Genomic DNA, 12,924 nt, shown 5'->3' with positions numbered 1-12,924 from the left:
AGCTCAGGTCGTGATCTCAGGGTCTTGAGATCAAGCCCCCCATGGGCTCTGCACTGAGCCTGGAGCCTGCTTGAGATTCTCTCTCTCCCTCTGCCCCGCCCCCCCCCACCTTGCTATCTGGTGTGCACACGCTCTCTCTTTCTAAAAAAAAAAAAAAGTAGCTCCATGGCCATATAAGTTTGAGAATTCTCCTTTTATGTCTTATTTTAGAGATTCACGAAGTATGTCAGCCTATTAAAGGTCATAAGAAAACATGCAGTAGAAGAAGCTGTTTATCTTTATTTAACTCAGTAATTCTCAAACTGATTTTTAACATGAATGCTTTCTTATGGTGCTTCTATTAATACCTCACAGACTCTAGGCCAGCAGGTCATTGGTTTGGGAAATGCTGATCATAGGTGCAGCAAGCTTCGCGGCAAGCTGACAGATGAAAGGTGCTTTTATCTCTGAGCTAGGTTTTGAAAAATGCTGACATTTAATATATGAGCAATGCATGTTGTCTTTCAAATTTGGCAAAGAGTCTTATAAAAAAATAAATTTAACACAAGCACTCTGCAAACCTTTTCTTGCGCAGGTTAGCCAATACACATTTGCTATGTGCAGTTATAGAGAGAAAAAGTCTGAACCACAAGAACTAATGCAGCTGGAAGGATACACTGTGGACTACACAGATCCCCACCCAGGTAATTCTAAGCTGTGTCACGTTCTCTGCCGTTCACGGATTGATGAAATTCTCATAAATATCCTCTCTCTGTTCTAGGTTTCAAACTCTGTTGAATGAATAGGGGTCATATTTCACTTACGTACCTGGAGAAAACTTCATGAGATTCAAACTATATTTTTCTGAGGGCTACTTAGCTTTAGCATAACTCATCATTTCTGCTTTCTTTAGGACAAGGGTGCAATATGTGAAAGTTACTATAATAGCAAAATTATGTAAGAAACATCAGCAATGCTTATAGGAACTTTTGTACCAGAAGCCAAAAGGTACAAGAGACAGAAATAGGGAAAGAAGTGGCAAATGAATTTTTTGCATTTTCTACCAATTTTCTCCCCAATACCACAGTCTTAAATTCTCTCCTTACTTCCATATTAATATAGGTATGTACTAGATGCTTGGTATATACCATTGGTGAGGGAATGAATTACTATGTGGAGATTAATGAAATTAATAAAGCAATATTAAGAAATACAGAGCTTTAATAAATACAGAGATTAAGAATTTAATATGGAGAGATTAAAAGTAGGAATCTGTGTTCGCATTCACTCATTGGTCACAGAAAAATGCAAAATATCTTCTTTATGAAAGAATTCTCCAAAGGATAAAATACCATACAGATACAAGTATCACTTTTGCCCTACCTGTCTTTCGTTTCCGCTAAAATCACCATGTATTTCTCCTGCATATAGAATGAGAAATGTGCCAAAAGATAAGACTTTCTTCCCTGACATGAGTCTGCAGACCATGCTATATATTTCTATGGAGGTTCGTACGGCTTGCAGAATGTTACTACTATGTCATGAACTCTTCATTTCCTTAAGCTGTTTTTAATTTTTAAAGTGACATGGAAGTTTAAGCCTTTCTTTTATTAATAGCATTGAGCTACTAATATCAAACTGATTCTCTTCCATCTGACTGTTGAGTGAATGAGCTTGAAATCTGCCAAGTATGTAAGTTTTTAATGACGTCTTTCTTCCTCCACAGGCCTTCAAGGTGGTCAGATGTTCTTTAATGCAGTTAAAGAAGGAGACACTGTGATATTTGCTAGTGACGATGAGCAAGATAGAGTATTATGGGTTCAGGCCATGTATAGGGCCACAGGTCAGTCCTATAAACCCATTCCTGCGATTCAAACCCAGAAGCTGAATCCTAAAGGAGGGACTCTCCATGCGGATGCTCAGCTTTGTAAGTTGTGCTGAAAAATAATTGGATTATCAGTTAATAACCTTAATAAGATATAAAATTGAGACACATTTGTTTAGTATCATAGTTTACATCATTAATGAATTCCTAATTGAATAAAAATCATTTGTATTAGTAGCCATAGAATCAGCGCTCTAATTTTTTCACATAGTTTTGGAATAAATATTGCCTGGGTTTTTCAGTCATGAATTTGCCAAGCATTGGGGTATCTCTGGGAATCTCAAGACCATATAAGAAAACTCTCCAAAACTTCTCCAATACTGTTTTAATAAAATAATAATATTATTATTATAACAAACATGATATTTAATATTTAACATTTTATTTCATTTTAATAAAATATTATATATTATATAATATTGTATGATAAATTTAATAATATCTTAACTAAAAATTAATACTATTTTACTTTTTGTGTTTTATAAAAATGGGAAAAGTGTGGTGAAAACAAATAGGCCTTGACAGGACTCCAGAACACCAAAGTGATGAACCATCCTTTCCTAGGTTTGTTCTTAATACTCCAGAAGGATAATAGGGCTTTGTTCTGTTGTAGATTGATTTTAAAAAGGGGTAAGTCATCAATCCAACTTTCTTTATCTAAATACCTTAGTATTCCTGTCATCCTTTGTATGCTAATTTATATCACTTAAAAATTTTTATTTTTCCTTTAAATCTATAAGTGACTAGTAACAAATGATATAATAATTATAGAAACATTTTCAAACACAGCTTTAATAATCATTAAACCAAATATTCTAACTTCTTACACTCCTTTGCAAAGCTTCCCTAGTCTCCTCTATTGTAAGTCAGTTTTTTTCTATGACCTTAAATTCAATTTTTGATCTTCTGGTCAAAAGGTTCTACTATTAAGGTTCTTCTACAGGAGAGTAACATCTTGACATGCATTATTTTGTTCTTGTACTTTTCTTGTATCAAATAACTGCTCTCTTTTCACTATCACATCTGGGCATCTTAATGGCATATTAAGCTGAACAATTAATGATGGAAGATGAGCTCAAGTCCGGCTACCTTTGTGTTACAGGGTTAAAAGTATACATCTTTAAACTTACCCCAGTCCATCTTCATAGCACTTCATCAATAGTGTTTGAACCTAAAAATAGTAGTTCTCCCCTTCTAGCCTCTAGACTACTCTTGTCCTACATTTTACTTCTACACATATTATAAATCCCACAATACCTTGCTATTATAATTATTGCCTTAACAGTCAGTTACCTTTTAGGGAAGTTTAAATAATATGAGAAAACATTTGTTATATACTTACCCAGGTAGTTATCAGTTCCAGTGTTCTCCATTGTCTTGTAGAAATCTTTTACTTCTTGGGGAACCTGGGTGTCTCAGTCCGTTAAGCGTCTGCCTTCTGCTCAGGTCAGGATTTCGGGGTCCTGGGGTCGAGCCCTGCAACAGGCTCCTTGCTCAGCAGCAAGCCTGCTTCTCCTTCTCCCTCTGCCTGCTGCTCCCTGGATTTTGCTCTCTCTCTCTCTTTTCCTGAGTCAAATAAATCCTAAAAAAAAGTTCTTGAAAGACTTCTTTTGAGTTAGGTGTAAGTCTGGTGATGATTAATTCTTTTAGCTTTCTTATATATGAAAAGGTAATTTACGTTCATTTTGAAAAAAAAGTTTCCTTTCAGTACTTTAAAGATTTTGCCTTACATTCTAACACCTTTTTTTGTAACGAGAAATGTGCTCATTTTTGCCTGTTCCTCTATACATAATGTATCTTTTTTTCCCTCTAGCTGCTTTAAAGATCTTCTCTTTAACACTGGTGTTGAGCAGTTAGCTTATAATGTGCCTTGATGTAGTTTTTTCTTTCTGAAAATGTCCTTGAGTTTTATTCTAAGACACAATTAAGTCACTTGGAAACAGTTCAATCTTTTCAGGTTTTACTCGCTTTCTTAGATGGAGCTAAACAGTGTCTAGTCCTGGATTAATCCATTTTCCCCATTTCTGGATCAGGGTTCTTCTTAAAGACTCTAACTGAAGACCCATGAATTTTGAGGTTTCCTATTGGCTGTTGAGAACATGTACTATTGCAGGCTCCGAGCTCTGTGTGAGTTGTGGGCTCTGCCCCCTCTCATCATTTAGGATGATTTCTGCCCTGGCCAGAGGTAGGTAGTCTCCTCAGGTGTGTGAAGCAGTCACTATTCAGCTGAATATGGAAAGAGGAAGGGGGATGAAACCGTATTCTTGAAGGTGGACATAGCCATTTTGGCTTTCCTGAATTGTCAGGTCCGTCTTCTCAACTTGGGGAGCCCGCTAGTGCTTGTGGGCTCTCATTCCCTGTGCCTCAGCTCACCACATTAGTTTCCTGTCTCTCAGGAATCACTCTCTTGGGTTGTCTGATGTTCGGTGTTTTGAGAACTATTTTTTAAATGTATTTTTTCCCTGAATTTTTAGCTGTTTCAGATAGGAGGTAAATCCATGCTCCATGATGACATCTTGACAAGAAACAGAATGGTTGTTTTTTGTAAGTTAGAACCAGATATCTCAGCCCTGCCTATTAATATTTTGGGCCAGGTAATTCTTTGTTTCAGGGGTTGCCAGGAGGGCTGGTCTGTGAATTATAGGATGCTTAGCTTTATCCCTGGCTTACACTCACTAGATGCTGATAGCAAACCATACCCCCACAATATGATAACCAGAAATATCTCCAGACATTGTCAAATGTTGAGGGGGGTGAGTGCAGAGTTAAAGATGGGCTAGAAACACCCTCATTTGAGAACCACTGAGTTACAGTGACTTGAAAATTATTTTTGTGAAAAGGTCTCCTCATTCATTTGTATTTCAGTATTTTTTTCACATCCTAAGTGCAAGAAATACCCAAGGAGTGCACTGAGTTCACAGATACCATTCGTCTTGTGTCGTGGCAAGAAAAGTGGTCAGGAACCACTGGCCTAGAACATTAAGGCCAGAACTACACAATACAGATTTAATGAATATAATATCTAGTAATCAGTTGATTAAAATAGCCATGTAATCTCTTTTTCACAAAACCTTTCTACTGTCAGATATCAGCCTATTTGTCAAAGCAGTGTTGATTAGGCTAAGTAGAATGGAGTTTTCTAGACCCTGGATTCACTTGTTCCAAAAAATCCAAACTTGGTCCAAAAAGCCAAACTGTTTTGGTTATGTTACCAACAGCTTTCATGTATTTCAGATGTTTAGTTAAGTTTTCTATCCCTGCAGACCCTGCTGTTTTCTCTTTCTTAAAAAGGTGGGGGGAGGGGAGGAAGGAGGAAAAATGAGTTTCTACCTCATTGAATGAGAATACTGAGGTTAACCTCTATCAGAGAAGCCATCCTTTGGACTTCTCAGAGAGTAGTTAGCCCTTGATATTTCCTTCCCTTCTGTGATTTCCATGGCATGCCTTTTCTTCTTTTTTGATCATCTCTAGGAAGAACAACTTTCAGAGTCATTAGTAGAAAGTAAGAAAATGATATGAAATTAAAATGACTAGTTATAGGAATCAGTATGCTCCTAATCTATTTAAATATGCTTTTTCTTTCCTTTGCTGACCGATAGCTGGTAAGGGTACGTATTCTCATGATTTTTTTCTTTGCTTCATTTATCAAAATTTTTATAATAATATGATATTTGAAGGAATATCATGATCTTGTTTACAATGTTAGTCTCCTATTTCCTAGGCAAACTGAGAATATTTAGGTTAACGTTACCATTCATGAAACAAAAGTCTATTTTTGCCACAAGAGAAAAGTAGGAAAAACTTAATATCTACCATTCACGTGGACATAAGATAATGGCTGCGAAGGTGTTATATAGCATAAAAAGAAATACTCAGTAATGTTAACTGGAAAAATACTGAACTATGTATGTGATATTTTAACTGTTAAAAAATTGTATAAATATAGGTAGACTTATACCTAAACTGTTCACAGTGGATGAGTTCAAAGGAATTAGTTACTGATTCATTTCCTCAGTTTTCTGACTTAACTTTGAAGTACCTATGTTACAGCTTAAAGAAAGCTCTTCTTAAAAATTAAACACACTGAGTTAATGTTGAGATAGAATGAAATAATGACTTTCTAAAGTCTTATTTGGAGACAACCTTATTATCTGTTTTAGGATATAAATGATGATATGCATTTATAGATTTTTCTGGTACGTGAATCTATTTGACTTCACTATTTCTTTGATTTTGAGGATATTTAGAAATTATAAGAAAATACGGTAAACTGAATGGGTGGGTAAGGGGGTCTGCTTGCTATCCAAATTTTCTGCTTCAAACAGTACATTGCCTTTTGCCAGACTTTTGACAGACATTCTTCAGTTAAACTATTCTTCACTATGCAAAGCACCTGTTTTTTATTTTTCTCTCTTAGGTATATAAGATCATAGAATATGTATGTAACATAATATAATACAACACAGTACTAGTTGACTTCTAATAATAAATGTCAGGGGCACCTGGGTGGCTCAGTGGGTTAAAGCCTCTGCCTTCGGCTCAGGTCATGATCTCAGGGTCCTGGGATCGAGCCCTGCATCGGGCTCTCTGCTCATCGGGGAGCCTGCTTCCTCCTCTCTCTCTCTGCCTGCCTCTCTGCCTACTTGTGATCTCTGTCAGTCAAATAAATAAATAAATAAAATCTTAAAAAATATATAATATAAAAAATGAACTAGAAAAATTACCTTCTTTTTAAGTCAAAAATTTTTTTTTAAATTCTTAAATTGGAATAGGACTTTACATTTAATTTTACGACCTTGTTTTCTTGATTGACCTAGTAAGTTAAATTTCACACTTCATAGGTATGTTTTACTTTACGTTGAGTACATAATTTCAAGTAAATGTTGAATATTGGTTTGCTTTGCTTACAATTCTACATCTGTGCGTGTTGATTAAAATTGTCATGTGAAAATACTACTTATTTGTTATTTGCCTCAGAAAGCAAGATGTGTACATTCATACATCCATTTTTAGTCAATTTAACAAAAACAAGCTAAGAAATTATCTGGGTCAATAACAGAGGTGTGAACAAACTCCTAATTAATGTATGTATTGGTGTTTCTCTTTGGTGCTCAGCATAAAATGTGTACGTGAAACAAAGAATATCAACCAAGATAATCTACAGAAAATTTTGTAACATAAGAATTCCTATTAGTGGCCACATCGGTGCTATAAAAATACATGAGGTCCTTCTCTGTGCCATGTTTAACTTCTTGTGAATTTTCAAGCTCAATGAGAGTTTGAGCTACAAAGAAAGTATAATCAGATGTGGTATCAGTAGATGCCACTACGGGCAAGCTTAAACCGTAGAACCATTTTCAACCAAGTTACTGTATTTCAGAAGGTTCATATGCTGCTTAGTTCAGCTCAGGATTTTGCAGAGAATAGGATGAGCTCTTAGGTAACAGCACCTTCTTCATAGGCCTTTTGGTACTTGGGTCCCAGACCTGGACACCGGAGTAGTCTCAGAATGCTTACGAATAGCTACCTCTTCTCCTGCAATATCCCATTTGCCTCTCCCCCACTTCATTTTCCTCCCCTGTTTTATGTCCCTAATTTCTCTCAACACCAGGAGCAAGAGAGGAAAAAAAAAGGAAAAAAGGGAAAAAAATGCAGCATCCTTAGAAGTAGTTGCAAAGGAAGACAAAACATTTCAGTTAAATTTTTCCCCGTCTCACATTTGGAACTCTGACTTAGATATCTACCCTGGGGTTTGGATTCTTGGGCACATAGGGGCTGGATGTGGTCCCTACCCACCAAAAAGCCCCCTCGCACATACCACAGCTGGGACTACTAGCTTGCTAATAGTCCTCACGTTGTTTTGTAGGCTAGCTATTTGCAAGTCAGCGTTAACTGTTTAAATTGGTACCATCAGCCTACTTATTCTTTTCCCCTGACTTCCAACAGCTATTACCCTAATGAAAAATATAAATTTTCAGGTTCCATTTGAATAAGCCTCTATAATTCCATAAATCTATAGCAAATAATAATCTTTCTCAGTTTGGGTTTTATTCCATCCACTTTTACCACACCTGGTGACAGTACCACCCTAAAGACGCTGGAGCATATATCCAGCTGTTACCATAGAAACCCTGCACCAGTCTCAATTACCATGTCCCACATCTGTAGTTAGTCCATAGGTTAATCATCACAATTTATGACAGTTTTGCAGTGCATTGTTCAAGCTCCTATCTTGTTGGTTTCTTTTGATAATTTTCTTATATTGTTTTGGAAGACAAACTGAACTGAAATTTGTCATTATCAGTGAACATTTGATTAATGCCATGAATGATTTTTCATTTAAAACTAGTCATCGTAATTTTGTGTTTTAATAAACATTAATTGAAGGTAATCAAGCATAACCCAGTTTTAAAGCAAGTCTCCAAGCCTTGTATTTGGTTATGTAATTGATTAAAGGCACAATTCATTTGATCCAGATGATATCTCTGGTTTCTAAGAGTCGATGTAGATATGTTATGCCAAGAGAAAACTATATTTCACAGAAATAAAGAAGTAGGTAATATTTTAACAAGAGATGTTTTCTTAGTTTACTTGAGTTCATGAGAGGATTTTAAAGTGAGCGATTTCTCACACAGGTAGATCGAAACTGTTGCTTTTTCAAAATTTATTTCTTTATAAATTCATGGAAACTAATGAACCAGTGGTTCATGGTGAAGTATATTTACATAAAATATTTTAAATTGTGCTTATCAGACCTAAAAAGAATGAGATAGAGATTCTTGGTCTTTACAGCCTGTCTTTTGAAGATAGGATACTCCCTAAGAATACATTTCACTTTCATAGAGTTATAGCACCAGAGAGATTGTAGGGTTTTTTGTTTTTTGTTTTTTTAAATAGACTATTGTTCACCTACAAGTTTTATCACTGTCAATATGGAGTCTGTTTTTATGGCTTAAATTGCTATTACGAATATTTTTATCACTAAAGGTAATCATTGGCAAAGTAATTTTTCATTCATATGTGTGATTCCAAAAGGCTTGACACATTAGCAAAATACAGCTTAGAATTCTATTTCTTGAGGAAAATGCTTCATAAAATATATTCATTTTTGAAAATATGATTTAATTATAGAAATGAAACAGACTTTTTTTTTTTCAGGAACTTGTAGATATTTAAAGACTATATGCCATTGCTTTAAAAATAAAAATTTTGCTTCTATAAACCGTTATAAAAGATAAAAGTAAAAAGATAATTATATAGCAGGTACTGTATGAATTGTAATATATGTATTTTGTAGAAGGAAAGAATTATGGATTTTCTGTGGAATTTCTTATATATCCTATTTTCAACAGATAAGTCATTATTGGGTGTTATTTTTAACTTCTTGTTATGACCTTCTCCGGTGAAAGGAATAATGAATAAAATTCAGCAGTTTTATAAAACTAGTAATTACATAAAGGTGACACTAAAAGTTTTTTTTTTACTCAAATGGATAAATGAAGATTTTAAGATTATTTAAAATACAAAATGCCTTGCATTTTTCAGTATCCTGTCTATTCATATGATTTCACATTATCATATATGTAACTTTGAAAGACTTTCTTTTGAAAGACTATCAGACATAAGAATGAAATATAAAAGAAGTTGAATTGTCTCATTTCTCAGTTTAGGAAAAGCAGTTTAATAACATTCAGTGTTCATCTAATTAATACTAATGTACCACATGTAATGCATTTAATTGTTCAGTTAAGTAATTAGTGAATGTAAAGGAATACATATGCCGGTTTCTCCATGGATCCTAACCTCATACCTTCCATCATCAATGAATGCCCATTCGTTGCTTACATGCTATGTTCACCTTTTGATAGCACTTGTCACTGATGTGAGATATTTTTTTTTAATGTGATTCTGAAGACCCTTCAGCTTGAATTACGTAGTTCTTACATCCACAAATATGGCTGAAAGTTGAACTTGACATAGGATCAATATGATCTGGGCTAAATATATAAATGTGACTGACTATGTTAGCATCATGTCCACAGATCAATACTGGGTTTTATTATGAGCCTGACTCTATAATTGCGTTTAATCAATAAACTTTTGTCTCCTTTCCTTTGCAATTTTAGGATTGTACCATATAGGTTTTAAGAACTACATTCAGCTTACATTTAAGACTCTACTTCTTATAATTACCAGAATGAGATCTATCTATGAATTTTAAGGAACAATGGAGCCTCAGCTCTACCATTGTCAGGAGAGTCCACTTTTATCCCGATAACTGATTGCTTGCCCGATGCATGCTTCATTTCTAACCGAGCTAATGTAGTAACACCCCAGCACTCCTTTTGGGTGGTGTGTGGCTTTTTCTCTCTCTACTTAGTAAATAACTCGCATTGAAGACTTTGACAAAACATACCATTAATGAAAGCAATCATAAAAGCTTGCCTTTTGATAAACCCGCAGGGTCTACAGGCGTTGAAAGATGCAATCTGTAAAGAACAATAAATTTGGACCTTTGATTGAAGTGCCATTTGGGACGTTATGCTTTGTCTGCATATTTGCACAAACATGATGCTCCCTTTTTCATGTCTCTTAAACTTGAAGCTTGAGAGCATTCACTGCCATTTCTACATTAAGGTTGGTCCCATTAAAGACTCAAAAAAAAAAAAAAAAAAGACTGGAAGTGGTCCATTGGAAGCCTGTGTGTTCATTTCTGCCCTAGTTTGCCATTTGGAAAGCAAGCTTCTACCCATCTTTGCTGTTTCTATATGACAAGACCTGGGTTCTTTTCCATTGGTTCCTTCTGTAAATACATGCTTAAAATGCATCTATGTTTCTTAAAATTGGAAAATAAGATTAGTTCTCTGATGAATATTAGAAGTAGCTTAGAGTGAATATACAGATTTCCTCATTTCAAATGATTTGCAGATTTTTCCAGGTCATCATTCATTAGGCTCCCAAAAAATTGCAATTTGTGTTACTACGCTGAATTCTTGGCATTGTATTTTTTATTTTTTTTTTTAAGATTTTATTTATTCATTTGACAGAGAGAGATCACAAGTAGGCAGAGAGGCAGGCAGAGAGAGAGGAAGGAGCAGGCTCCCCACTGAGCAGAGAGCCCGATGCGGGGCTCGATCCCAGGACCCTGAGATCACGACCTGAGCCGAAGGCAGCGGCTTAACCCGCTGAGCCACCCAGGCGCCCCTGTATTTTTTATAATACAAAAGAGTCTGGTATCATGAGGCATGCATTTTGTGTTCAAAAACTGTATTTGCCCATTATTAAGCCAGAAAAATAAATGTATTGTGCATCCTTTTCTGAATTTACAGATGCAGACCGTTTTCAGAAACATGGTATGGATGAGTTTATTTCTGCTAATCCTTGCAAGCTTGACCACGCCTTCCTTTTTAGAATACTCCAGAGGCAGACTTTGGATCACAGACTGAATGATTCCTATTCTTGCTTGGTAAGTACAAGTCTGTCTCTCCAGTTTCCTATAGGTTAGAATGAAAGATTTTTTTTAAAGTGAGAAACACTTGTTTCAACACAACACTTGTTGTGAAGCGGCATTTTATTCCTGACTCCTTTAATAACTGTAGTTGGGAGTTAAGGATAAAGGATTCCAATCGATTGCTTCCCAATTTGAAAATTATACACTTGAAGACCACTGCTGTGCCACTCAATAGACAGGAGAGGAGACTCAAACCTACGGACACTGAATTGTGGTTTATCAGTCCCTCTGGAGAAGGCTGAATGAAAATAAAGGCTTTAATGAAGATAAAAAACCTCTGGGAAAGGATTTACGAACACCTGTATAGACATGTGAAGGTTTAAATTCTGCTTACCAAATGTTGCTATCTTCCATCTCTCCCTTTTGTTCCTAGAGAGACAACCCAGGTGACGGGGGAAGGAAACAGTGTGAGAAATGATATGACAGGGCTACATGTAACAGAGGAAACCTTTGGTTTCATTTAGCCCTCCAAAGATAATTTGGATTCCTTAAAAAATTAAATCAAGAAAACTGCTACTCTCTCTGGTTGAAACCAGACAAAATTTGGGATATAAAGTATAATTTACCTTTTGAAGGAATGCTTGACTGCTCAGAATATGGGCATTAAACTGAAGCCTAGCATCCATATGGGCCCTTCCAAGGATTTACATTGTCGGTGACAATTCCTCTGAAATGTATCCAGCTGGACTTACCCTGTTTCTATCACCCCAGAGACCCTTGGCTCCTGAATGTGTCAGCTACCGACAGTAAAGCTACATTGTCTTTAAGATTTCAGACAGAATGTGCTCTAAGCTCGTTGGAGATGCTTGAATAGACAGGAAGAACTGAAACCACTTACTGCTGTGATCACAACTTACTGCCTGATAAAGCATTTTTTAGAAAATTTTTTTTTCCTGATAAATCATTCATAGACTCTTTATTAAGTACCTATTACTCAACATGTCACTGTATGGCCGAAACCCAGTCCGGCCCCAACTTTACATGAAGAGTAAGAGCATCACAAAACCCCGTGGTATCTTCCCAGGAGAAGCACACCTAGAGTGGACACCAGTAGGGGGGCTTCCCTGGTGGATTCCACTCAGTGGAGTTAGTTAATGAGTGATCAGAAGTTGGTTGGTTGGGTGAACCATCCCACGTGTCATGAGAGGTCTGAAAACACTATAGCGTGTCTTCAGCTTTATCTAGAGCATGGTGTGATAGGAGTGTTTGGAGACAGGATGGTTCTGGAAGTAGATCGTGACTCAACCAGTGATTTTCAGTGTCCTGAGCCATTCCCTGAAGGTCACTGAACTACATGGAGATCGTAGTAACTCACAGGCATGGTGCCTCCAATACAACACAGATGTGCTGTTTGTCCAGCCGAGGGCCTGCCCCATCACCACAGTTGTTAGGTGCTCTTTTTTCCTCCTCTTCTTTGTGATATTGCTGTCTTACCTTTCTACGTTTCTCACCAGTCTTTTCCTTCTCTTGCACAATTATCCTGCCTCCTCTCAAAACTGTTTTAGTCCATATAATTCATCGAAACATTTTATAAAGAAACTCTGCTTAA

The 12,924-nt window shown here is 36.2% G+C and overlaps 1 protein-coding gene across 19 annotated transcripts in view; it reads left to right on the top strand.

Moving 5' to 3' along the window:
- CADPS2 (calcium dependent secretion activator 2) overlaps nucleotides 1-12,924 on the top strand; it is a 536,067-nt gene that overhangs the window by 377,241 nt on the left and 145,902 nt on the right. For 12 of the 19 annotated variants that reach the window (XM_047694444.1, XM_047694449.1, XM_047694448.1 and 9 more), the window contains exons 10-13: nucleotides 575-683; nucleotides 1,706-1,906; nucleotides 5,464-5,472; nucleotides 11,194-11,330. In XM_047694444.1, the coding sequence (XP_047550400.1) occupies nucleotides 575-683; nucleotides 1,706-1,906; nucleotides 5,464-5,472; nucleotides 11,194-11,330 (456 nt within the window). The remainder of the gene's footprint in view (nucleotides 1-574; nucleotides 684-1,705; nucleotides 1,907-5,463; nucleotides 5,473-11,193; nucleotides 11,331-12,924) is intronic. The other 7 variants (XM_047694446.1, XM_047694450.1, XM_047694442.1 and 4 more) reach the window with 1 other exon arrangement.

This window comes from Lutra lutra, chromosome 11 (genome assembly GCF_902655055.1).
Source record: "Lutra lutra chromosome 11, mLutLut1.2, whole genome shotgun sequence".
Lineage (NCBI taxonomy): Eukaryota > Metazoa > Chordata > Mammalia > Carnivora > Mustelidae > Lutra > Lutra lutra.
This window is presented reverse-complemented; position numbering and strand designations above follow the sequence as displayed.